The sequence below is a fragment of the Eumetopias jubatus genome, unplaced genomic scaffold (genome assembly GCF_037043125.1).
Source record: "Eumetopias jubatus isolate StellerSeaLion01/CBP00866 unplaced genomic scaffold, mEumJub1_p1.0 scaffold_16, whole genome shotgun sequence".
Taxonomy (NCBI): Eukaryota; Metazoa; Chordata; class Mammalia; order Carnivora; family Otariidae; genus Eumetopias; species Eumetopias jubatus.
This window is the reverse complement of record NW_028274822.1, coordinates 70,627,291-70,652,557: the sequence shown is the minus strand read 5'-3', so window position 1 is coordinate 70,652,557 and position 25,267 is coordinate 70,627,291. Positions and strand designations below refer to the sequence as shown.

Below are 25,267 nucleotides of genomic sequence, written 5' to 3'. Positions count from 1 at the left end.
TCCATACAATGGCATCTTATTCAGCCCCAGAAAGGAATGAGGTCCTGACACATGCTACAATGTGGATGAACCTCAAAGACATGATGCTAAGCGAAAGAAACCAGTCACAAAAGGCAGCGTGTTGTACGATTCCATTTGTATGAAATGTCCAGAATAGGTAAATTCATAGAGACAGAAAGCAGACGAGTGGTTGCTAGGCCTGGAGGGGGTCTCAGGACAGGGAGTGAGCATGGGGTTTCTTTTGGGGTGATGAAAGTGTTTTTGAATTAAATAGTGGTGAGGGTTGCATAATCTTCTGAATATACTAAAACCCACTGAATTCTACACTTAAAATGAGAAATTTGATAATCTATATTTTGTATCTCTATTTTTTTAAAATGCAGCGGCAAATGCTACCTCAAGAGGACAGTGAGCGTAATTTGGTGAATAATGCATGCAAATGCCTGGCCCACAGCTAGTGCTCCAGAAATACCCGCCAGCCAGCCAGTCAACGGGACAGACAAAGGCGCACATTTGCTTATGTCATAGCCTGGCTTTGAGGACGATTGGGAAAGATGATGTTACATAAACCCTGGGGTGAGCAAGGATCTACCAGTGCCCTCCCCATGAGGCCAGTGAGGTCACCCTGGGCTGGAGGATCCTTTGGCTGAGACCTGCAACAGAGTTCCTCTGGGACCTGTGTTTCCATAGCGTGGGAAGCCATGTCCCCCGTGTGCCCAGTGGCTCCCCCAAATTGGGTAATTGAGCCCCCTTCCAGAGGCCTGAACACCTATTCAGGGAAGTGCAACAGAGAGAGGGAGAGAAGGAGCTCCCTTCTGTTCTCTTACTGCCTTCAGTGGCGGAGGGGTTGGGGGGGGATGGTCCACTCTGAGGTGGGGCTACCAGGAGGTAAGAGTGCTGGCCTGCTATCCTCTCTCTGACTGGCCTAGAACAACGGCCCCCTCACCACCCTCTCTGAGCCCAGAGTCCTCTCTGTGAGCTGAGAGGACAGGAGAGATGAACACAGAGGGCCTAGAACCCTACAGAGCCCCCATGGCGTCCCTTAGTGGCTCTAAGCACTGAGGTCACTGTAAATAAAAACAACCTTAACCATTAAACAAGGATCAGGAAGCCCAATGGAGTCCTGACTTTTCTCATGATGACAACATACAATGCCTATTTTGAAACATCCTATTCTTGCCAAAAATGTTCAGGTGCCCCAGGCATATGCTGTTTGCCCAGGGCTAAATAATCAGACATGTTTCTGGAGCTCTTCTGTGTGCCGAGACCAGTTCTGAGCATTTACAAAAGGCTGGCTCTGTGAATCCTCCCAACCATCCTCACAGAGATCATTGTCTCCATCCTGTAGATTGGGAAACTGAGGCCTGAGAGATGGGGCACTTGGTGGGAGGTCACATAGCTGGGAGGGAGCAAAGACAAGTTTGAGCCCAGGCAGCTGTCCTCGGCCCACGTGATTGGCCAGCACACCATACACACAGTGGCTTGCCCAGAACTAATGCAGCCACATGGCTCAGCAAACTTGAAAACATATGTCTTTCACAGCGGGAAGACGGAGATCCACTTGGTCAAGGGCCAGCCAGGGAGTGATTGGGGGAGGAGGCTTGTATTTCTACAGGTCTGGAAAGAAAATGTCAGTTTAACTGGCAGAAATGCAGGAAAGAGATGCTACAAATTCCATGTGGAGGGAACTACATGAGGTGCCGAGCAAGCAAGACTGCACAGGTCTAGTTTGTTTGTTTGTTTATTAAGATCTTATTTATTTGAGAGAGAGTGAGAGAGATCACAGAGGGAGAGGGAGAAGCAAACTCCCTGCTGAGCAGGGAGCCCGATGCGGGGCTTGATCCCAGGACCCTGAGATCATGACCGGAGCTCAAGGCAGATGCTTAACCAACTGAGCCACCCAGACGGGCTGGTCTAGTTTAGAGAAAAGCAGGTGTGGCTGGAAGTCTAACGGAGAGGGAGGGAGGAAATGGGGCCACCCACAAAATGGCTTTTCTGCCACTGCAGCCCCCCTGGGGGGCTTGTACAACACAGCCTGGTGCTACCCTCTTGCTTAAAACAATTCCCTGGCTTCACATTGATGTTGAGTAAGGCCAAGGTCATTACCACAGCCACCAGGCCCTGCCCACCTCCCCAGCCTCACCCACACCTCTCTAGCCCACCCCATTCTCTGACCTTCCTCAGTCCCTCGGGGAAACAGAGCTCTCACCCCATGGCCTTTGCATATGCTATTCCCATGCCTGAATCTCCTCCTACTGAATGAACTTGTCACCCAGTCCAAGCTTCACCTCTTCAGGGGAGCCCTCCTTGAACTTCCCCCACCCCAGGCTGGTCCTTGCTCCCCCCCAAATTCCAGGAGGGTATGTGCTGTGGTTGTGGCTCCCCATGGCCTCTCCAGAGCACAGCACAGGCCATGTAACATAGTGGGTGCTCAACAAATCCTTAGTGACTGGATGAATGCATGGCCATACAGATGTGGTCATCTGTAGAAGCCCTAGGAAAGGTCAGGTGTGGCTTCCAGGCTGCAGGGCCCAGAAGTGTGCCTCCCACATCCAATGCACCTGCAGCCAGGCCCCTGGAAGTGCAGGTCCACCTCGCTGCTGGCAGGAACGGGCTCTCCTGGAGGCTTTCTCTTGATCACCTTTCCCCAAGGAAATCAGCATTATATCACTCACAATACACTAAAGCACATGTTCTCTTTTTTTAGGAAGCCTTGATTTTAAAGACGCTTTTTCCTTTATGATTTTTTTTAAAGTGAATTCGAAATATATTCTTTCAGCCACTGCAGATTTCAACACTTTCCCAGAAAACAAGCTGAAAAAGAAAAAGGGCATTTCTCCTACTTCCTTTAAAGAATTCACTTCAGAGTGAATTGCACCTAAGCAGCACCTGACAGCCTCATGGAAAGAAGCCTTCACTGGAGGGGACAGTCCTGCATTTTGCAAAAACAGACAAAGCGTGGTGGCTTGTCCTCATTCAACGTATATTTCAGTAATTCACTGTATGTGTCAGGTACCAGGGTCAGCAAGAAAGACTAGGCTTTCAGGTAAGTGAAATTGCTGTGAATGCCTTTTTATATCCAGGTCTTAAAGGGTGAATAAACACACAAGCCAACAGCGAGCATGTGGAGGGATCTGGAAACCCACCATTTGTCAGCCTGCTCATTTCTCACCCCAGGCCATAGGAGGGAGCGCCCAACCCAGCCTGGCCTTCGTAGTACCCTGGAGTCTAGCACTGCCCCTGCATCCTGAGCAGAACCAATCAGAATCCTTCCCCAAGACTGATGCCAGACTCAGGAGACAAGCCTCCCTTACATGGCCAGGGTTTCGGAGCTGGGATGTCACCGGTCTGGCGCTGTGAAAAGTCACTTTCCCCAGCTCCATGGGGTGGGGTGCGGTCCTATCAAGTGGGTGAGAACGTGGCCGGCACAGCCAGAGAAGCCAAGCAACCTCCCTGAGCCCCTGGTCTCTGCCTGAAGCCAGGACCAACCCCACAGCTAGTCCCAGCTACATAGGACAATGATGTCAGTCTATTTTCTGCTAGTTGAGCTGGTTTCCTGGCACTTGCAGTGGGGAGTCCTTTGAGCTGCCCCGGTATGAGGATGGAAGCCGGAGGGGTGGAGGGGACAGAGGGAGGAAGTGGGATGGGCTTGGAGCCTTCTCTTGGTGCCAACTGCTGCAAAAGCTCAGAGACTTTGCTCAACAGAGAAAGCAACTGGAGAAAAGATGGAGGGAACCAGCCGGGGTCCCCATGGGGCTGTCTACAAATGACAGCCCTGGTCCCAAAGGGAAGTCCGGGACACACAGGTGGGACTCGCTAGCAGGGATGCCTGGAGGAAATGACCTGGGACAGGTGCTGTGAAAGACCTGCCTTCTTCCCCTTCTTTTTCTTGGGAAGATGCCAAGGAAACTCTGGGTGTTTATCTTGATAAGAAATAAAGAAACACGGGGCGCCTGGATGGCTCAGTCGTTAAGCGTCTGCCTTCGGCTCGGGTCATGATCCCGGGGTCCTGGGATGGAGCCCCGCATCGGGCTCCCTGCTCAGCGGGAAGCCTGCTTCTCCCTCTCCCACTCCCTCTGCTTGTGTTCCCTCTCTCGCTGTGTCTCTCTCTGTCAAATAAATAAAATCTTAAAAAAACAAAAAGGAAAAAAGAAACAGGGGTACCTGGGTGGCTCAGTCGGTTAAACGTCTGCCTTCAGCTCATGTCACGATCTCAGGGTCCTGGGATCGAGCCCCTCACCAGGCTTCCCTGCTCAGCAGGGAGCCTGCTTCTCCTTCTCCCTCTGCCTGCCCCCCGCCGTGCTCTCTCTCAAATAAATAAAATCTTGAAAGAAGAAAGAAAGAAAAGAAAAGAAAAGAAGAAAGAAAGAAAGAAAGAAAGACAGAAAGACAGAAAGACGAAAGAAAGAAAGAAAAAGAAAGGAAGGAAGGAAGAAAAAGAAAGAAAGAAAGAAAAAGGAAGAAAGGAAGGAAGAAAAGGAAGGAAGGAAGGAAGGAAGGAAGGAAGGAAGGAAGGAAGGAAGGAAGGAAGGAAGGAAGGAAGGAAGGAAGGAAGGAAGGAAGGAAAGAAAGAAAGAAAGAAAGAAAGAAAGAAAGAAAGAAAGAAAGAAAGAAAGAAAGAAAGAAAGAAAGAAACGTCCTGCAGCTCCAAGGGGAGAAAAGGCCGTCAAAGCTTGCTCTGTCCAAAGGCCTACTGGTGGACATTCAATGGGTGATGGAGAATGTGGCCAGCTGGGGCCAGGTCACCCTGTCCACAGAGCAAGCATGTAAGGAAGAGAAGCAGAATATGGGCAGTACACACAAATGTTGGGCGCCCCCACATTAATAGCCCAAGGTGGGAACCCAAATGTCCATCAACAGATAATGAATAAAAAAAAGTGGTATGTCCATACAATGGAATGTTATTCAGCCACAAAAAGGAATCGAAGTACTGATACGTGCTACCACCTGGATGCACCTCAAAAACATCAGGCTGAGTCAAACAAGCTAGAGGCCAAAAGTCACGTAGACCCTGTCTATGTGAAATGTCCAGAACCGGGAAATCCACAGAGATAGAATGCAGATTGGCAGTGGCCAGGGGCTGGTAGGAAGGGGAATGAGGAATGACTACGTATGGGGTTTCCTTTTGGGGTGACGAAAACGTTCTAGAACTATACAGGTGGTGGTTGCACAACATTGTGAATGTGCTAAATGCCACTGAGCTATTCACCTTAAAATGGTCAGTTATGGTGGGAGGGATGGGGTGGCTGGGTGATAGACATTGGGGAGGGTATGTGCTATGGTGAGCGCTGTGAATTGTGCAAGACTGTTGAATCACAGATCTGTACCTCTGAAACAAATAATGCAACATATGTTAAGAAAAAAGAAAAAGAAGAAGATAGCAGGAGGGGAAGAATGAAGGGGAGTAAGTCGGAGGGGGAGACGAACCATGAGAGACGATGGACTGTGAAAAACAAACTGAGGGTCCTAGAGGGGAGGGGGGTGGGGGGATGGGTTAGCCTGGTGATGGGTATTAAAGAGGGCACATTCTGTGTGGAGCACTGGGTGTTATGCACAAACAAGGAATCATGGAACACTACATCAAGAACTAATGATGTAATGTATGGTGATTAACATAACAATAAAATTTTTTTTAAATGGTCAGTTATGTATTATGTGACTTTCACCTCAATTAAAAAAATTTTTTTTTTTTTTTAAGGCAGAGCTTAAAAACAGGAGAACCAAGGGGCTGGAAAGCAGCGAGTAGGCTGCAAGGGGGCCGGAGAGAGTCCGAGGCCTCTCACAGCCCCTCCTATTACTGCTTGGTTAGCGACTGTCCCGGAGCTCTTGCTCGTTGACTTTAGAGAAGGCTCAGCTCAACTTCAAAGGCTGGGGCATGCCAGCTCAGGACAGGGTCTGGCAGCTGTCCCAGGAAGAAGCTCCCGGCTCTGGGGGAGAGCAAGTCTAAGGCAAGGTCCAAGAGCAGAGTAGCCAACAGAAGAGCTGTTGTGGCCAGGAGGTCTCAAAGGCAGACCTCCCGAGCAAGGGTCTACCCAAGGCCGGTGATTAGGGAGGGAGGGGGCATAGTAAGATTTTGCTGGGGAAAATTCACTTGTGCAGCCAGATGACAGGGAGACCAGCAGGAAGCCTGAGGAAGCACAGGTGAGGACAACTGTGGGCTGAATCAGAACCCTGGGAAGTGGGGAAGGCCAGGCCGTGGAGGGCGGAGGAGCTGGGAAGCTGGGAGTGGGGGGCGGGGGGAGGTGTCAATCTCTCTGTGTCACGGCAGAGGGCCCAGACTGAGGGGAAGAAAGTCAGAGCAGGCTTGCTCTGGGCTGCAGACAGAAGACGAGGGACAGAGGAGGAGTGGACAGAAAGGTAGGAGGGAGACTGGGGAGGGTGAGGCAGCTGAGGTGGAAGTCGAAGGTGGAGGGGTGGAGTTGGGGGGCACCCAGCACAGCCCAGCAGCCCCCTGGTGACCGCAGCAAGCTGGGCCTCCTGAGATTAGGGAGAGGCCGGAAGGCCCGGGAGGATGTGGGTCCAGAGAAGGAAAGTGGACAGGAGGGTGCACACGGACACACATGTGAACACGAAAACACCAGATGCAGATGCATGCACCGGCACATGCGGACATACAGAAACTGCCCCGCCACAGACAAGGGCAGACGTACAGACACCAGCACCACCCACGTCCACATGCGCACAAACAGGCACAGATGCCTCCGGCCATGCATACACGGGACGCATGCAGAAATGGAGCCAGGCACACAGCTGATGTTCGGATGAAATCGGATGCACGTGTAGCCGCAGAGGCATGAGGACACACTGGGACACATGGACACCGACACCCGTGAAGCATCCACAGCCACATCAGCATCATGACCAACACCCCCCCCCCCAAGAAGGAAGCTCCGGGCACCCCCATCTGAGGCACCTTTGGCTCCAGAACCCCAGCAGCAGGGCCCGCCTGGGAAAGTGAGACAAACCACGGCCATTGCCCAACACAACCACTGGGCCCAGCCCAGGGTCAGGAAGGAGCCGGGGCCAGGCCTCGCGTGCCTGCCCACACACTCACTGCCACCGGCGGCAGACACCAGCCACCGACGCAGACAGCTGGGATTGCGAGGGATCTTGCAAAATCATCCCCATCCCTCAGGGTTCAGCCAAAGTGTCCCTTCCCCCGGGGGACCTCCCCAGGCTATGGCCCCAGTTAACCTTTCTGCATTCCGGTTTTGCCATGCCCAGCTGTGACCTTGGGCAAGTCCCTCCACCTTTCTGTGCTTAAGTTTCCCCTCGTGTAAAGGAGGGGGAATAACGAGAACGTGCGAGAACGTGTGTTGAATACGTGAATGACTGGAGCACATGCCTTCCCACCTCTTGTACAGATGGGGGAATCAGCTTGCCTGGACTCAGTCAGCTAGCTGCAGATGGGGCTGCCCTCCTGCCTCCTGCCTCCTGCCTGGTCCCTTCCCACCATGTGGGATCTTGAAGCCAGGTGGGACATCCAAGAGGGTACGGGTTTATTCTCCCTTCTACACAGGACCAAGAAGCCAGCTTTAGAGCGACTTGGCAACAAGCATGGGACCATACAGCCTGCCTGGCAGGGGTGGGAATGAGGACTTTAAAACCCTGAATTTCTGCTCAAATAACTTCAAGGAGGACTTACAAGATCATTCCCTCTGTATGCGCAGGTAAAATCTGAGAGGGTGGACATGAGCCGCTGAGTGTCCCTGCCTGAGCTTTCCTCATCTCCCGTCCCCAACCACCCAAGAGCCCCCGACCCCACCCCGCAGGTTCACATCCTCCCAGCAGATAGGAGGGCTGAGAGCACCTTTCTACTACCCAAGGGACTGTGGGCAGGGCCTTCCCCAGGCAAAGGCTTCCATCTTTATGAGGGTGGGCACTCGGGCTCTGCAGCCTGGGGCCTTGACCCCTGCACTGGGGAATGGCTGTGCTGATGTGGACAGGCGGACAGGGATGCCCAGGGTTGGAAGCGTAAGGACATGGGCCGTGTGCCAGTGAACAACCCCAACCTCAGTTATGAATGACCCAAGCTGAGCCCAACTCCAGGCTGACCAGACTGATTTCTTTGGTTCTAGAACTCTCCAGGGGCCCAGGCGGGACAAAGAGGTGATTCTGTGAGCCTCCACCTCAGCCTCGGACAGCTTAAAGCCTGTCTATCTGATGGCACCCAGGTATTAGACACATGTGAGATCCAGGGTCACGTCCCACTTTCAGCTGAGTGTGCCCCAGTCACCTCCCAAGCCCTGTGCCCTGACCCCAGGTGGGTCCTGGGGTCCCTGGCAATCCCAGAGCAGATCTCCCCATTTGTAACCTGTTGACAGCCAAGCTGACCCTATGGCCCCCAAACACCCTAATGCCCTGGGAGCTAAAACCCCTCCACATAGACTCACACACATGTGGCAGAGAGACACACACGGGCTCTAGGCCTGGGTCCCAGTCAGACTAGCCCGCTGGGGCCCTCTTACCCAGGCCAGTCCTGTGGGCAGTACCAAGAACCGATGCCAGATTAGGACCTGGTTTGAGGGACTAGGAGAAGCCTGATGCACCCGGAAGGCCAGAATAACAGAAACACCCAAATAAGGCAGTGACTCACAAGCAGACAGATGGACAGACCCCCCAGAGCTGAATATGGGGCCCAGGAGCTCTCTACCTACAGGTGGGGAGCCCCAAGAATTCTGGTTCTAAAGCCCCCATTTAGCCCAGGACAACTTTTGAGCCAGGGCCCAAGGTGTGCCCACCAGAGAGAAGCCAGAACTCCCTCTTCCCCTAAAAGTCAAACTACAAAGCAATGACCCCTTCCCAGCACCAAGAAGTAGAGGGGTCCTGGGGGAGCTGCCTCCTAGACCTTGATACACATGAGGAAACGGAGGCTGAAGGGAAGGGGTTGGCCTAGGGTCCCCGACCGCTCACTCACCGGGCTGGGCTGTGCGCTCTGTTCCTGTGATCTGCAGACCCTGAGTTCCCAGGGGCAGGACGGGCACACTGCCAGAGGCCTGGCCCCTGTTCTGGCTTTTCTGGGGAGCCACTATGACCTCTGAATACGCCGAAGTCACACCCTTCTTCCCTTCCTAAGTGCGGGCGGGTCTGGGCTGAGGGTACCTGATAACCTCCCTGGGACATCTGTAGGGTCCCATCTGGCTCACAGTAGAATCCCAGTCTCACAGAGCAAGGAGGCAGCCCCTCTGTGGCAGGAAACCCGTCACTGGCCCAGAACAGTAGCCTTTGAAGGCAGAGTGGGTTTCAGGTGGCTTCCAGGCCCCTGTCCTGTCGTAGCCAGAGGAAGCCCAGTGCCTGAACTCCCAGGTCCCCACTCTGGCTGGCCCCCTCCCACTACTACTCCAGGAGAGCCCTGGTGACAAGAACTAACTGATCTCTTGGCCAAAAGGGACTCCTGTGAGGGACCTCCAGGACTCAGGCATGGTCCATAAAGCAAGCAGGCAGCAGCCTGGAAGAAAGGTGTTTTGGGCCCTCCTTGAGGGGTTTTGCAATAGGCCAGTCACACCCAAGGTGGCAGGGAAGGCTGGGGGACCTCCAGGCAGGAGGGTCTCTGAGTCTCTAACCATGTTCAGAACTTTCTGGCCTCTTCCAGAAACAGCAAGCAAGGAAGAGGCTGAGCTTCAGAGGCAGGTAGCCCTGGATGGGAATCAGGTGACCTTGGCTAAGTCACTTCCCTTCTCAAAGGTTCAGTTCTCCTGGAGGTGAGAACTGAGTTAGGTGAGCCCAGCCAGAGCCAGCTACATAGGGACAGACCAGGACTTCAGGCAGAGGGGCTGGGAGGAGCCGAAGAGCAGCCATGCCCAAGCTCAGACAACCCCCATGGACCACAGCCCAACCCTTCATAACTACAAGCCCTTTATTAACAAGTCAATAAAAAAGGGAGAAAGATGTAAAAATACTTTTCTCGGAGGCCCCCCAGAGGGGCAGGCACTGTCAGAATCACCTGGCCAGGGAAGGCAACCCAGCCAGAGGCAGAACGGAAATCAGGGCCCTGTCCAGGGAGCAGCTGGCCCGGGGCGCTGAGAGTGGGGGATGGCTCGGACCTCAGGCAGGGAATGTGCAAACGCTGAGGCCGCGCAGGGAGTGATGGGGTGAGGGGTTCCCAGAGGAAGCCCAGAGCACCGTGTTCCCCTGCGTGGGCAGACACGCGTGTCCACGTGAGAGCCGGTGCCTGCACGCAGCTTATGTACAGAGAGCAGAAGGAGGGGGACCCCCGGCAGGAATGGGGGTGGGGAGGGCTCATCCCAGAGCTTGAGGAAATAGCTTAGAGAAGTCTCTGGAAGCCTGGGGTGAAGGGAGAGCGTGGAGGCCTCAGGAGCCCTGGCCATCCTGCCGTCGCTGGAGGACCTCAATGACACTCCCGATGCCATCCTCAGGCACCTGTGGGCAGGTGGGCAGAGGGGAGGGATCAGGGCCACGCCGACCTCCTGGCCTAGATGGACTTCATCCTGCACCCTCTCCACCCTCCTGGGCTTCAGTGTCCTTCCAGGAGCCCAACCCATGGTGCTCACCAGGGCATGGTCAAAGTTGAAGGTGCTGATGTAGTAGGCAGAGATGTCGGCCGCAGCCAGGGGGCCTGCGATCTGGGCCACGATCCCACACTCATCTGAGGGTTATGGGGGTGGGGAGTCCATGTGGATCATCTTGGCTGCTCCCCCCAGGTCCTCCCCAAGTCCCCAGCACACAAGAAGCAGCCCTCACCAAAGCCCAGGGGCTGTCCACCGATGCGCACCATTCTCCACAGCTCTCCTGAGGAGCTGGTCAGCAGGAGGTCACTGGGGAACCTGGAGAGGCAGGTGGGTAGTGGGCACGGCACCCACCCATCCCCTCCTTGCCCCAGTGTGAGCCCCTGGAAGCAGGGGGACCTGGTGACCTCAGAGTCTGATGCTCCACCTCCTCCCTCCCTAGGGCTGGACTCGGGCTCTGTGGTCCACAGGGCTCAGGAGTCACATACTTTTTCTGCGTCTCAGCGTCCATGACAATGGAGATGTAGCCCTCGATGAGGGAGAAGGCAAAGAATGTAATGGAGCTGGGTCCAGTACCACCAGAGGCTGCTTCCTTGGGGGCACTGGAAAAGGACAGGAGACTCAAGTGCTCTTCGGGGCACCCAGCCCACTGTGTCTCCTCCCCAATCTGGGCCACTTCCCTCCCCTGTCTGAGGGCCCTGATCTCCTGATGGTGTCGGGGGAGAGGACGATGAATCTCGCCTCCTCCAAAGACACTGGACCCCAGGGTTGGCAGACGGCCAGACCAAAGCATGGCTCAGGGTGGTCTCAGTTCACACTACAGGAAAGGGCTGAAGCTGTGCCATCGGGATCTTCCCTGAACATCAGTGAGGGGCACATGGGCATTGCAGGCTGCCAGGAACCCAAGACACAGAACAGGGCACAGAGCGGCAGAACTGAGGGACACGCAGAAGGTGTGAGCACAGAGGGACACGCAGAAGGTGGTGGGACACAGCATAGGGAACAATGGTGTGAGGACAAAGAGACAAGGTGCAAATGAGGCCCACCTGTATGAATAGAAGAGGACATCGATGAGTGTGGTAGCGATGGCTGGCAATGTCTCAGGGTCCAGGGTGAGGACACAGAAGCGATTCTGTGGGCTCTGGATGGGATGCACCGTGGGGCTAGGCCCTGCTAGGAGGGACCAGGCAGCAGCTGTCAGGGCGACTGTGGGCTGGGGCGCCCCCTGGTGGCCACACAGGGAGGAGCCTGGGTGGGGTGTAGGGTCAGGCTCTACAGGAACCCACCTCTTTCCTCCACCACATCTCCCTATCTTGTCAGGCAGTCAGTGTCAGCTGGTATCACGCCCACAGACCAACCCTCACAAGGGAAGGGCCCCAGTGGGAAGAGGAGGCCCTGCCTAGACCTGGGTGTCAGAGGGTAGCCTCACCATGCTGAGAACGGGGAAAGCCATTGCTGGAATCATCCCTGGCAACAGGCACAGGCTCCCCGCCCACTTCTCGGTAAATGTCGAACTCCTGGGATAGTGTGTGGATCACCACGGACAGGTCCTGTTCCCGCACCTGGACAACAGGGGGATGAAGTATCACATGAGTCCCCAGGCACCCAGGCCCACCGTGCCCCGCACTGGAGCCTGCCAAAAACTCACCAGGATGAAGTCCGTCTGGTAAGTGGACAGCATCAGCACAGACACATGGTGCTCCGCCAAGGGCGCAATGACTGAGCGGGCAATTTTGGTGACCCCAGCAGCCTGCACTGCTGCACCGCTGTGGGATGACACGTTCAGCACCAGCCATGTGGCCTCAGCCACTTGAAGGAACTCAGATGGGGGTAGCTCTGCGAGTAGGAAGTATACACCAGGTCAGGGCCTATGGGGCTGGCCCCTCCCCCTCGGTTATCTGTGCTGGGGGTGGGGGAATGGGGTTCTACCAAGGTAAGGGTAGGTGTGGAGACTGGGGCTGTCTCCCTCTCCCAAGTTCTGCTCCTGAGAACTGCATGTATGCAAGGACTGAGAAGTGCTTCAGGTGCTGGCCTGCTAGGGATGGAAACTTCCAGATTCAGACAGACCTGGGTTCAAATCCCAGCTTCACCATTTACTTGCTGTTGACCTGGGGTAAATGATTTAACTTCTCTGAATCTGTTTCCTCATCTGTAAAATGGGATGAGAGCATACACCTCACGATAGCGTTCAGTGGTTAAGAGGTTTTTATACCACGTGGCACCACCAGGGGGCGCCAGCAAATAAGGCTAGCTGAGGGATGCTCCTCTCCCTCGGCAGACCTAGACTTTCCTGCAGTACAAACAGGGAAACGAAGGCCTGAAGGGCTGCAGTAGAGGATGGGCCAAGCCTCAGTTTTGCGGCCTGAGGCTCCAGGCCTGTGAGGAGGGGTCAGGCTGGCAGGAGCAGGAGCCAGATGTCAGCTTCAGGGAGGAACCAGGCTGGCGTCCAGTCCAGAGCAGGAGCCAGGGCCCGGGTGGCTGCTAATCTCCCAAGTGCAGCCAGGAGGCCCCCCCAGGACCCTGACGTGGGCTGGCTGCCTGCTCCTGCATTCCTTTCCCAACCCTCAGACTCCTGGAGTTCCCAGACGAGCCAGGGAGGGGGTGATCGGCACCAGAGAGATAAGTCCAGGGAGAAATAATGGCCAGGGGGATATAACTGCCACAGGAACCTCTGATTCTTGCCCTGAACTGTAACTGAGGCCCTGCCACTGGCCTGAGGCTGCTAAGTGCCCTTCACAGCCCTGTCTATAAAGTTCTCATGGGACCCTATTAGTAGAGAACCATAACTATACCCATTTTACATAAGAGGAAGTGACTTGCTCAAGGGCACACAGCCAGTCAGTGGCAGAGTCGAATTCGAACCCAGACCCATCTACCTTCAAGGCCCCAGCTCTTGCGATTTTGTAACCCAGGATCTAGTGAGAATCCCACAAAGAGGGGAGCACGACATCCTTCCCCAGCCTAGCCCCCACCTTTGAAGCCCTCCTCGTCCACCATGAGCGTGTAATCCTCGGGGGTCTCCGTCAGGCTGAAGAACTTGCACCTGGATGGGGGTGGGGGGCATCTTCAGCCTGGGTTGCGCGGAGAGGGCGGGCAGGACTTCGCTCCAGTTCGCCCAGAAAGACCCCTGCTGGGCGCCTTCCTGCCCCCTCAAGCCTCAATTTTCTCCCCGGGCCAGTGGGGTGTGGGCCTCATCACCGGAATGACGAACTGTTTTTCGCCTCCCGACCTCTGTAGGAGCTCCCGACCCTCCGTTCCGGGAAGGAGGAGAGGCTAACCCGCGACTACAGCCCTGGGCGAGTCGGACTTTGGGCCCCCTAGACCAGCCCCTCTGACCCGATGGGAGGCGTCTGGAAGAAGCTCCCCGCAGTCGCCAGTTGAAGGAATTGCCCCCATTTGACACCACTTCGGAGTTAAGCTTTGCTCACCCCAGGTTGTTTGCGCCTTAACTGGCCCTGGGAGGGGGCCTCACGGGGCCGGATAGGCGGCGGTCCCAGGGAGGGTAGGCCCAAGCCGGATGGCGGCGGGGCGGGGAGGTAGGGAGGAGAAGCGCCCTCCCCACCCGCTCCCGCTCGCCCCGCGGCGATGTTAACCTCCCGACCCCGTCCCGGAGCAATAGCGGAGCCCACCCCCACCTGTGCCCCCGAACCCGGGCGCGCACCGGCTGCGGCGGGGCAGGAAGAGTAGCTTGATGAGCGGGTGGGTGTAGAGCCAGAGACCTGGGCGGGCGAGGCTCAGCACCCGCACCCGGTGCTCTAGGATGTGCAGCTCCATCACGGTCCGCGCGGAGCCGACCCCGCCGCCTACCAGACCCAGGCCGCCGCCGGGGGCGGGGCGGTGGGGGCGGTGCCGGGGGCTTAAAGGAGCCGCTGCTCTGCCGCGTCCCTGCCGCCAGCTACGCCGCGGACCCTCCCAGCCCCACGCCGCGTCCAGTTCCCTGACAGCCACGCCCTGAGGGGCGGGAGGCCTAGCCAAAGTGGCCACGCCTCTTTCTTAAGGTCAGCGTCTCATCCCTCCCGTTCCAGCCCGCCGAGCCCCGGCTCTAATGACTCCACCCCTTTAGCATTGGCTCGGGGATCACAGGCTGATCCGAACCCGCTGGAGTCCTTCAGGCCCCGCCCATGCCACGCCCCCTCTCTGGGGCTCCGCCTTTTCCGCAGGTCTCCTTCCTCGCTGGGGTCGGAAGCAGGTGTGGAGGGAGGTGTGGAATGGTTTCTGTCCTTCAGTCTCATGACTGATATCCTTGAAGCTCCGAAGGGCCGCGAGACGAACCGGGGCTCAGCTGGGACCAGAGTGCTGACCAGAAAACTCTGGAGTATGGAGGGGGAGGGGTAGGCTGTGCAACCCTGGTGACTGTGATTCTCTCCCAACAGTGTCCTACCTTTCTTCCTCCTTCCCCTTATGGAGGAAGAAGGCGCCTACCCACGGGGATCACAGAGATAGGGAGGGCCCCAGACACTTATATCTGAATAACATACTGTGGGGTAGGGGATGACGGTGGCCAGGCTTATGGCTTGAGACCCTTCAAGACTAAGTGCTTGGGCCCGGGATGTTCAAGGCCCAGACTTCAGGGGACAGGCCCATGTGTCTGGGGCTCACTGGGTAGTCAGATCTCAGACCTGAGACTTGAGCCCTGTTGAGGCCTCCCAAAGCCTGCAGCCATTAGCAGAACCCAGCTGGCCTGAGCACATGTAAACTTGCTTCATGCCCACGGAGGCCCCCAGCACTGGCAGATGCCCCAGATCTGAGGCTTGTTAGACCAACTTGGGCTCATTTCCACATTAGAACTGGGTTCTGCTCAGGCCGCCTCAGGTTTAAGAAGACTCCAAGGCTAAGCAGGTATCAGCACACCTAGGCTGGCCCTGTAGCAGGATAGACAGAGCGTGCTCTGGAGGGGCTTTGGCCTGAGCATCCTCAGGCTTCAGATCTGAGGCTTTGAACCAAACAGGTTAAAGCCAGCCGCAGGCCTGACTGGGACCCAACAGGCCTACACAAGCCTCCTGCCTGCTCAAGAGCCTCTACTGTAGGCGGATGGAAGCTGGGCAGCACCCTCCCTCCCTTGACTCTCTGGCTCAAGGGATTCCTGTGGAACACTGTAGCTGCCACATCCTGGCCTGTCCCCTGGAGAGCCAGGGGGAGGGGATTGTCCTCAAAGCCTCTCATGGCAGGTACAGATGGGGTGGGAAAATACAGGGGTGAGGGGTGGGAGGCAGAAAGTGGGTAGCCTGCCCTGATAGGCTCATATGACACTTGACCTCCCTAGGCCTCAGTATCCCCAGCTGTACCAGGACAAGATGTTCCAGGCCCAGGCTCTGTGATGCCTGAAAACTCCTAGGCAGACTCTTCTCCTCCCTCTCCCACCCCCTTCCACCATGGCCCAGCCCAGCTTGGTAGCGTGCCAGGAACAACCGCTATTGTTTGACTGGAAAAGCTGCTTCCTCAGCAGAAGGGGGGGGCCTTTCCCAGGGACACCCTGTCCTCACCCTCACCAGTCATCAGGTTGTGACCGCCTGGGCCCTAAGGGGCATTGCCAGGTCACCAGACACCCTGGTCAGGAGAGGTAGCTAAGGGGTTTTAGGTGCAAATCGACCAGCTTCATCTTTCCCACTCAGCTCCTCTGTTTCCTCATCTGTAAAATGGGGATAATAGAGCCTACCTGATCAGCTGGTGGCACAACCAGCCCAGCGTGGCACATGCTAAGTGCTCAGGAAACCGAGGCAGCCTTCTATTAAAGACCCAAACTTCTTCCCTCATCCCTCTGTGTCCAATGGAGGCCTGGACTTAGCATGTAAGGGCATTCATGGTCCCCGACTCCTGGTGCCAGCACTCAACCCAAAATGAACACTCAGAACCTTACTGGGGTCTGAAGTGGCATCTAGGCAAGGGGCCTTGGTGGAGGAAGACCCTGAAAAGACCTCCTTAAAGAAACCCCCGCCCCTTGCCCCCAAGATGAGTAGGCATCAAAGCCTGGGAAGCAGGCCCTCATCCATGGCAGACTGGTGGACACGGGGCAGAGGGAATGGGGTAAGCAAAAGTGGGGGCCAGGAACAAGGACTGGCCTATGGCAAAGGTACTTCTCAGAGAGGCTCTAGTGCTGGGCTGGGGCCAGGATGGGGTGCTCTGTAGGGTAGAGAGGAGATGCTGAGCACCAGGGGTGGCTCCCCTTCCCAGTCCCTAGCCATACACCAACTCTCTACACAAGCCTGTTTATTTCTGTACAAAACCATGTTTCTATTTTACACAAAGAGCACCCCACCTTTTACCCCACCCTCTCTCCTCACAACAGCACCCTAGCCCTGGGAAGCATCCCCCCAGGAGAAGGGGGCTGAGTGAGTCCCCGCCCATTGGCCCTCACTTCTGTCTGACCGAGCTGGGCTGGCCCAAGCTCCACTCTGGAGAAAATAAATAAAAAAGCTCAGGCAGACTCTGTGCTGGGCCAGCCAGACTCTCTGCCACCCAGTGGCCAGACAGCTGGGCCCTCAGAGCATGGGCAGGCCCTCAAATGTCAGTCTGTGAGCCATGTAGGTGTGTGGAGACCCCACCCCACAGGCCTGAGGTGCCAGGGTTACAAGTAGGTGTCCTCACTCTCCTGGGACGTCAGGCTCTCCTGGGAGTGGTGGTGGACTGAATCCTGGGAGCGGTGATGGGCTGAATCCTGGGTAGCTGAGTCCTGCAGGGCTGGGTCCTGGTGGGCTGGATCCTTCAGGGGCACATCCTGTGGGGGACATGCATCTCCTGCAGCAGCTGCCACCTTGGCTTGACTTGGGACTGGGGACTTATCCAGCTGCCCGCTTGCCTTTGCCTGCTTCCACTGCTCCTTCTCCTTCTGGCTCTGTCTGGGTGGCTTGGGCTTGCCTTTAGAGCCAGGGAGCAGGGCATCTGGGGGCAGGCGGATGGATGGTGAAGGTTGCAGGGTGGGCCAAGGGCCTGGCTCCGCCTCCATGATGGCCTTGGCACCATGCAGCCTGGGTGGAGAGCAGCACTGCAGCTCACCCCGGGTCTCTTGCCAGCGCCGCAGCTGAATGAGGTGCTCACGCTCAATCTGGCGCTCTGTCACCGGCAACTCTACCACCTGTGTGCATGGTAACAGGAAGATGGGCACCAGGAAGAAACTTCCTCTCTACTTCCCAACCTGGCCCTGCTCTCCATCACCATGCCCCAGCCCTGGTCACTAAAGGCTGACCCTAGGAATAATGGGGGTCTGGTCCCTGTGGTGATCACAAGTCCCAGAGCCAAGTGCCAAGTGAGCCAGGCACTTGGGACCCACTGCCTCAAAGGAGAAAGCTGCCCACAACTCGAGTCCACCTGCCTAACTATGTGTCACCTAAGTACAGTCCCTGAGAGACAAAAATCCACAAAGGAAAGAAAAAAGGGAAAATAAAGCCAAGGCCATGGATGTGGTACCAGGAAAGAAGAGAGGGTGATGAATTGTAGCTCCTCTCATTACTAAGTGGTTCAGAACAGGGAAGGCCCTGCAAACCTAGGCCTCTCTGTGCCCCTGTCTTCTCATTAAGACAGGAGGATAAGGTCTACCCACACCATCCTGAGCTGCTGAGCACCAGGCCTGGCACCAGTAACCCATCTTCGGGGCAGAGAGTTACCAGGCCCCTTCTGAAGGGCCCCCATGTCTCCCACTCCCACCCAGGGATGATGGGAGGGTGTGGGCCGTACCTCCTGGACCAGGAAGGCCTCCTGCATGATCTTGGGACTGAGGCTCCGCAGTTGCTCGATAGTCTCATACTGGCCCTGACAGGCTTTGAGCTTTTCAGGGGAGCCCAACGCATGTTTCAGCAGCACCAGCCCCACCCGGAAAATGATCTTGACTCCTGCATGAGGGGGTGGTAAAAGGGCCTGTAAGGAGTTTCTCTGAAAATAGAGGCCCCCTGTGGGCTGGGTTAGAGGCAGTGCTGTTCCTCCAAGCCCAGCCCAGTACCTTCACAGAAGAACATATCCCAGACACGAAGCACAGAGCTCCAGGGCAGGGTGCGGGCAAAGGCACACATGAACCACTCTGTCATGTACAGCAGCGGGTCGATCTTCTGCCGGCTGAGGTGCTTGTGGGCCACGGGTGACACCTTCTGCAGCAGGGAGAAGAGGATCTCCCCATCCAATTGGATCGCCTCCTGGGGGACACAGTGAGGCCGTGGGGCCAGGACTGTAGGCGACACTCTGGCTCCCAGTACCAGGCAGGCATTCGTTCATCCCTCAGGCAGCTACTGCCTGCAGGGAACCAACCTTGAGTTGGGTGCTGGGATACACTGAAGAACAAACCACACACAGCTGGTCTACCTCGTGAAGCATGTAGTGAAAAGGGGCAAACAGATGAATCACAGGGGCAAAGAGACGGGGGACAGGGTGGGCATTGATGGGGGAGGTGGCTAAGTGCCCAGAATATGGCAGAACCAGGAATGCTGAATTAGCATGTGCAGAGGTCACACCTGTCAGAGTCACAAAAAGCTTCCTGAGGGCTAAAAGCTGAAGGAAAGGAAGGGTTATTATGGGAATGAAGGGAGTAGAGGTTTAAGCCTCAAGGCAGAGGCAGGGAGGAACTTGGTGCACTGGAGGAACTGTGATCCTGCCAAGCAGCCAGATGGCTAGAAGCAGCCATGGAGGCCAGGGTGGAACCAATAACTCTGGAGCCTAGAAGACCTGACCTTGGAGGGCCTTGGGTCGTCAACCTGAAAGCAACAGAAGTCTGGGAAGGTTTTAAGCTGGGGCAACAGTGGCTGTGGAGAGAAAGGCCTGGAGAGGCCACAAAGGGCAGGTCCCAGGCCTGGTCTGGACCCAGCGAGCACTCACCAGTTTCTCACTGTAGTAGCCAGGCAGGTACTTCTCACAGATCTGCACCAGGCACCAGAAGGCTTGCTGTGGGCGAGAGAGACATGAGGCCTTGCTGCTGGGTATTCCCTGCCCACCCACTCACCCGTCCAGGGCCCGGTGGTACCTCAGCAGGCATGTGCATGAGCAGAACAGCGGCAATGGGTGCCTGGGCCTGGCAGTAGCCCTCCTCAGGTCGGTAAAGGGTATAGGCCTTCAGCACACGGAATAGGTCCTGCTGGCTGTAGAAGGGCCAAGTGGGGCAGGGAAGATAGGTATGACTGCCACGCCTACCAGACCAGACCTGGCTCAGAATTGGTGACCTGACTCTGGTCAGCAAGAGGTTGGTTTCCCACTGCAGCACTCAGACTCTCACAAGACCAGAGGAGGAAGCAGAGAGGGCACCTCCCCCGCCCCACCCCATATGACAGCTGAGGGCAGAGGCTCAAAGAGAAAGCAGAGGCAGAACCAGGCAGGATGCCAGATACAGGGTAAGAGTGTGTCAGGGCTGGAAGTGTGGGCCTCTCATTCAGCAGCTGTGTCTTCTTGGCCAGATAGCTTTGTCCTAGGTGTCTATCTTGGGCCTCTGGCCTGGCCTGCCTATCCTTCCCCTCCTACATACCTTCTGCACACCCAGTTATCTCTAACCCTCTTTCTCCCCACCAAAACCTGTTTCCAGAAGAGGACCAGGCAAGCTCTAGCACGCTGGGGAGTAAATGAAAGTTGCCCCAAAGGTAAGAGAAGAAGCTAAGAAGACCCATCGATTCAAACCAAAGGGAAACTCTAACAGTGGAGTTTGGGACTCCCAGTTTCTGGGCCCCGGAGATACACCCAAACTCATTTTACATCCTCTGCGCCCTGAGGGACAGGGCCCAGGCCACCTCCAGCCCATAAGATCCAGTCTGCTCACCCATGGCCTCCCCGGGACACAAACATCTCATGGAAAGGGAACTGCCGGTGCAGATCACGTTCAATGACATCCAGCCACTTAGGGTCCCCAGGGGACATGTCCAGCTCCTAGAAGCAAGATCAAGAGCATGTATTAGGAGTTAGGGATGGCTGCTGGGAAGATACAACTGTCCCAGGTATTGGAGGAGCCCTCTGCCAGGGGCAATGCCCACCCAATCCCATCACGAACTGGACCTTCCTGAAGACAAGTCAGGAAGCTCAGGTAAGGAAGCCTGAGAAGAATGAAAGACAAGGGGCAAAGAGGCAAGGAGGGAAGGGCCCTAGAAACCCTGAGGGGTGACCCTGGCTCCAGGAAGACCCATGTAGTCAAGAGTGTCTGTCACAGCTGTGGCTGGAAATAACCTTCAGGCACTTTACTCAGGACTCACTCAAACACCTTAGGTCCTTAAGAGGGAAGGCTACTATCAAAGCAAAAGCTATCACCTGTTAGCACTGCTCTGAGCAACCCGTGGGCCTCACTGACTCTTCTTAACCTCAAAGAAAAGTCCTATCATTATACTGTTCATAGATGAGGAAACTGAGGATCAAAGAAAAGTCACTTGCCCAAGTCCTCATGGTTAGAAAAATGGTAGAGCTGGGCCTGGAAGGTTGACTCAGAGCCATTTGATCCCAACTCCTCTGCTGTCTCCCTGTGCAAGTGGCATCACCTGTCTAGGAATGGGTGTAAGGGTGTGTGTGTGTGTGTGTGTGTGTGTGTGTGTGTGTGTGTGTGTGTGTAAGGATGTGACATTTGTCAAACCATTAAACTCAGAGCCAGAGGTGTGTGTGTGTGTGTGTGTGTGTGTGTGTGTGTAAGGATGTGACATTTGTCAAACCATTAAACTCAGAGCCAGAGGGTGTGTGTGTGTGTGTGTGTGTGTGTGTGTGTGTGTGTAAGGATGTGACATTTGTCAAACCATTAAACTCAGAGCCAGAGGTGTGTGTGTGTGTGTGTGTGTGTGTGTGTGTGTGTAAGGATGTGACATTTGTCAAACCATTAAACTCAGAGCCAGAGGGGGGTGTGTGTGTGTGTGTGTCAAAAGGAGAGAAGGATCTGCACAGAGTGCTATCTGGAAGGATGTGACATTTGTCAAACCATTAAACTCAGAGCCATCTCTGGGTGCTGGGGTTTCAACAAAGTTTTAGTCTTTTCTTGGAATGTCTGTGAACATTTTAACATGAGTACCGTTTTAAAAACAAAGTATTACACAAAGAAAAATCATTTCCCCATCATTTGAAATGTTCTATATCATGATTTGCCTGTTGGTTACATGGATATGTATTATTTGTCAAAATTCACTGAACTGCACACTTAAGATCTGTGCATTTCACTCTCTGTAAATACCTCAACTTTAAAAGATAGAAAGGGGCACCTGGGTGGCTCAATCATTAAGCGTCTGCCTTTGGCTCAGGTCATGGTCCCAGAGTCCTGGGATCGAGCCCCACATTGGGCACCCTGCTCAGCGAGAAGCCTGCTTCTCCCTCTCCCACTAACCCCTGCTTGTGTTCCCTCTCTCACTGTGTCTCTCTCTGTCAAATAAATAAATAAAATCTTAAAAAAAAAAAAGAAAAAATAGGGGAACTTGGGTGGCTCAGTTGGTTAAGCATCCAACTCTTGGTTTTGGCTCAGGTCATGATCTCAGGGTCCTGGGATCGAGCCCCACATCAGTCTCCCTGCTCAGTGGGGAGTCTGCTTGTCTCCCTCTCCCTCTGCCTCTCCCCCAACTCACACACACTTGTGCTCTCTCTCTCTCTAAAATCAACAAATAAATCTTTTAAAAAAATCATAAAAATAGGGACACCTGGGTGGCTCAGCCGGTTAAGTGTCTGCCTTCAGCTCAGGTCATGATCCCAGGGTCCTGGGATCGAGTCTCACATCAGGCTCCTTGCTCAGCAGGGAGCCTGGTTCTCCCTCTGCCTGCCACTCCCCCTGCTTGTGTGCTCTTTCTCTCACAAATGAATAAATAAAATCTTTTAAAAAGATCCTAAAAATAGAAAGGAAAAAATCAATAAAAAGGAAACCCAGAGGGCTGAGCAGGGAAGCAGACCATGTACACGTTGCCTGCAGGGCTGATGATGCAGGGAAGGCCCCTGGGATGAGGGCCAGATTTCTCAGCAAACACACCTGTGGGCACAGACCCAGGCCCTGGCCTTGACTGGCAGGTGTCTTCATAAAAGTCCCTCTCCCTCTTGTGCCCCCTCAGTGGGTGTGTCCCAACATTAAACTAAAGACCCTGGGGTGTCAGGTAACTTGACATGAGAGAGTAAGTACTGAGCAAAAAAACTGACAAGAGTGTTCAAGGCTGGAAGGTGGAGAGAAGGACCAGATGCCTTCAGAGGGCTTTTGGTCAGGCACACAGCTGAAGAAGTGGGTATACAACCTCTAGAGTCCCACATATTCTAAAGATGGGGCTTGTATGTGTCCTATGAACCTCCTAAGTCAAGCCCAGGGCTAGATACTGAGTACAAAGCAGGATTGTTTTTGTTAGAAAGGGGAGGAGGATCCCACAAATTCTCGAGAGGGCTCTGGTAAGGTAGGGACCTGAGAACCCAAGAAGTCAGTTCCTAGGATTGCTCACCGGGTACCTCAGCAGCCCAAGGCACTTAACCACACATGGGTGGTTGAGAAAGGAAGACGTATAGCTGAAGGGCCTGTGGGAAGAAAGGGCTCTGGGAATCAAAGGCAGGTGTGGGCTGCTGGCAGCTGATGCAGCTACTGCAACCTCCAAGAGAGCCTGAAGGCATTCACACCACCATGAGGTGAAGCCAGAGAAGAAAACCAGGTAAGAAAAGGCCAAAGGTCTCGCCCTGCCCAATGAGGGAGGAAGAAGTAGCAAGTACGGGAGAATATGGAGCCATGAGAGGCTGCAGAACCTGCCTTGACAGCTGAGATTGGGGTCAACCACCTGGGTCTTCAGGGGAATACAGGAATAGGTGCTGCCACCAATAGCCTGTCACTGTACCCTTGCCTCTGGCTGTCATGTCCACAGCAGCCAGAGGGAGCTTCTCATCCTTGCTCACTTCCTCCATGTCATCCACAGGCAAAGTCCTTACTAGGTGTGCTCAAAAACCACTGTTTCACCAAAACTAATGATGTAATGTATGGTGATTAACATAACAATAAAAATTTAAAAAGAAAAAAAAACCCACTGTTCCAGTCTCCCGGACTGACTTGGGGACCCACCACTCAGCTTCAGAGGATCTAGAAGGCCTTTCTTAGCCTTCTCCCATAAGCAACCCTCAAGACTTCACAAAGGTGGCTGATTTCTCTCCAGATACACTACTCCCCACACACAAAATGCACACACAGCTCTGTGCTCTGCTACTCACAGGATGTGCTCACATTTGCTAACTATGGAACCAGGAGTCTGGCCAGGCCGACGAAGCTCTTGGCTCCCATGCCTATGCTCTAGCAGCCAGAGGTAAACCATGGACTTGGGGAGAGATTCCCAACTGAACCTCCCCCCTCCACCCAGGATGCAGCCTCCTGAAATGAAAGGGATGGAAGAAGACACTGGAGTCAAGAGGCCTGGTATTGCTGCTCTGTGGGACAGTCCAATCACCCTGATTCCCAGAGCTGCTTCCAACCAGACACTCCACCAAACCCTACAGCCCCACGGACAAGTACTGCTAGCAAATGACTCTTACCCTCTTCAGGTCAACAGCAGAAACTCTAGGCTGCCCCGCCCCACCCACTCTTCTCAGGGAACAGGTTTGGCAAAACAGGAGTGTTTGCCAAAGCATGAAGTATGTCAACAAAGAGCTGGTAGCTGGCAACTCTGTTTCACTGCCTGTCACCCGCCCTAAGAGCTTGGGAGAAACCCTGATGCCTGGGGCCAGGTCTGGCAGGTAAGCAGGGGTAACCCCAGGGGAGCCAAGTGCCTCCCATAGGGGAGCATGCTGGAGCTGCTGCCCAGCCCAGGTGGGCCCTAAGAAGTCCCATGAATGTAGGGGTATTCTTACTCTGGCAGCCATGGGGGAGGGGACAACGAGTAGGGAGGAGAAGGCATGCCTACAGAGGACACCCTCTCTGGCCACTGACTGGTTTCTAACCCCAAAGGATACTGGTTTGGCTCTGCCACCCCTAAGGCTGACAACCCCACTAGTGGCATGGGTGAACTGTGTCTGGCCAGCTTGGGTGAGGCAGGAGAAGAGTCGAGGATGGGAAGCTAAGAGTTACTGAGGGTTCAGTGACCCTGAGGGCAGGCCCCCAAAGGCCCAGAGCACAGAGCCCAAAGGAGTCAGGGAAGTGGTTCTGAGTGTCCCCTCCTGATGACCAAGAGCTGGGAGGTGGCCTATTAAGCCTAAGAAAACAAAACTAGGTGGTTGACAAGAGAAAGAGCTGGAATGGAGGACGGAAAATCTGTCCATCCCTCTGAAGCCTGCTCAGCGCTGGAGCTTCAGGTGGGCAGAGCCCCCAGGAGTCACAGGTTGGACAGGCCTGGTCAGTGGGGCATTTGACCTATTAATCAGCTCATACTGCTGAGGTCCAAGTAAGCACATGGAGGATTGCTGCTATGTGAAGGACATCAAGAGAAGTGGGAGGGCGGGTAGGATGAAAGAAGGGCCACTCACATCAAACTTTCCAGGGTTCTGCTGTAGCTTCACCTTGCCTCCTGACAGGTACTGCCAAGCACGGCCCCGCAGGGAAGGAGGGATGCCCTTCTGGCACCGCAGACGGATCTGAAAGTCAAAAAGAGGACTGTGCTCATGCATCCACCGAGGCAAGTCCTCCAGAGGCTGTGTGCCAGCCCAGCTCTTCTGTTGGTGTTTGGTAGGCCTTCAGTTAGCATACTGGGCAAGCAGAAAAGGGGAGAAAAGAGGACTTCCCTCCTGTTGCTACTATTGCTACAATGAAAAGCCTAGGATGCCAGGGGCAGGGGGAGTAATGGCTATAATTAGATACGCTGCCACCAGGTGATGTCAGTCTCGCTGTCCCCTGGCCTAGTGATAAAACAGATGTTCCTGAGGTCTCCTACATAATTCTGAATCCCCATGACCATTTTCTGAATCAAAATGGAACTGAATCAAAATGC

General features: G+C 55.0%; 2 protein-coding genes across 4 annotated transcripts in view; both read right to left on the bottom strand.

Moving 5' to 3' along the window:
- Positions 1–9,838: 9,838 nt before the first annotated feature.
- CASTOR1 (cytosolic arginine sensor for mTORC1 subunit 1) lies at positions 9,839–14,829 on the bottom strand. Of its 3 annotated transcripts, none has more exons than XM_028124766.2 (9): positions 14,128–14,563; positions 13,439–13,509; positions 12,115–12,302; positions 11,896–12,028; positions 11,513–11,639; positions 10,955–11,068; positions 10,702–10,784; positions 10,512–10,606; positions 9,839–10,380 (listed from the first exon to the last, which is right to left on the bottom strand). In XM_028124766.2, exons 1-9 carry the CDS (start codon positions 14,238–14,240, stop codon positions 10,312–10,314), a joined length of 993 nt encoding a protein of 330 aa, XP_027980567.1. In that variant the 5' UTR covers positions 14,241–14,563; the 3' UTR covers positions 9,839–10,311. The 3 variants fall into 3 exon arrangements, with proteins under 3 accessions (XP_027980567.1, XP_027980568.1, XP_027980569.1); XM_028124767.2 differs by having other exon boundaries at positions 11,513–11,636; positions 14,128–14,551; XM_028124768.2 differs by lacking the exon at positions 13,439–13,509 and having other exon boundaries at positions 14,102–14,829.
- A 1,827-nt stretch (positions 14,830–16,656) lies between these two features.
- TBC1D10A (TBC1 domain family member 10A) overlaps positions 16,657–25,267 on the bottom strand; it is a 31,427-nt gene continuing 22,816 nt past the window's right edge. Inside the window, exons 3-9 of the mRNA XM_028124658.2 lie at positions 24,807–24,914; positions 20,194–20,300; positions 19,411–19,525; positions 19,266–19,331; positions 18,400–18,589; positions 18,138–18,292; positions 16,657–17,538 (exon numbers count right to left, since the gene is read on the bottom strand). Of these exons, the coding sequence (XP_027980459.2) occupies positions 17,032–17,538; positions 18,138–18,292; positions 18,400–18,589; positions 19,266–19,331; positions 19,411–19,525; positions 20,194–20,300; positions 24,807–24,914 (1,248 nt within the window). The 3' untranslated portion in view covers positions 16,657–17,031. The remainder of the gene's footprint in view (positions 17,539–18,137; positions 18,293–18,399; positions 18,590–19,265; positions 19,332–19,410; positions 19,526–20,193; positions 20,301–24,806; positions 24,915–25,267) is intronic.

Coding starts and splice junctions, on each gene's coding strand:
- CASTOR1 (XM_028124766.2), bottom strand. CDS start 14,240: ATGGAGCTGCACATCCTAGAGCACCGGGTGCGGGTGCTGAGCCTCGCC. Junction 12,029..12,114: donor ACCAGACGGACTTCATCCTG/GTGAGTTTTTGG, acceptor CCTGTTGTCCAG/GTGCGGGAACAGGACCTGTC. Junction 10,785..10,954: donor GACGCTGAGACGCAGAAAAA/GTATGTGACTCC, acceptor CTGCCTCTCCAG/GTTCCCCAGTGACCTCCTGC.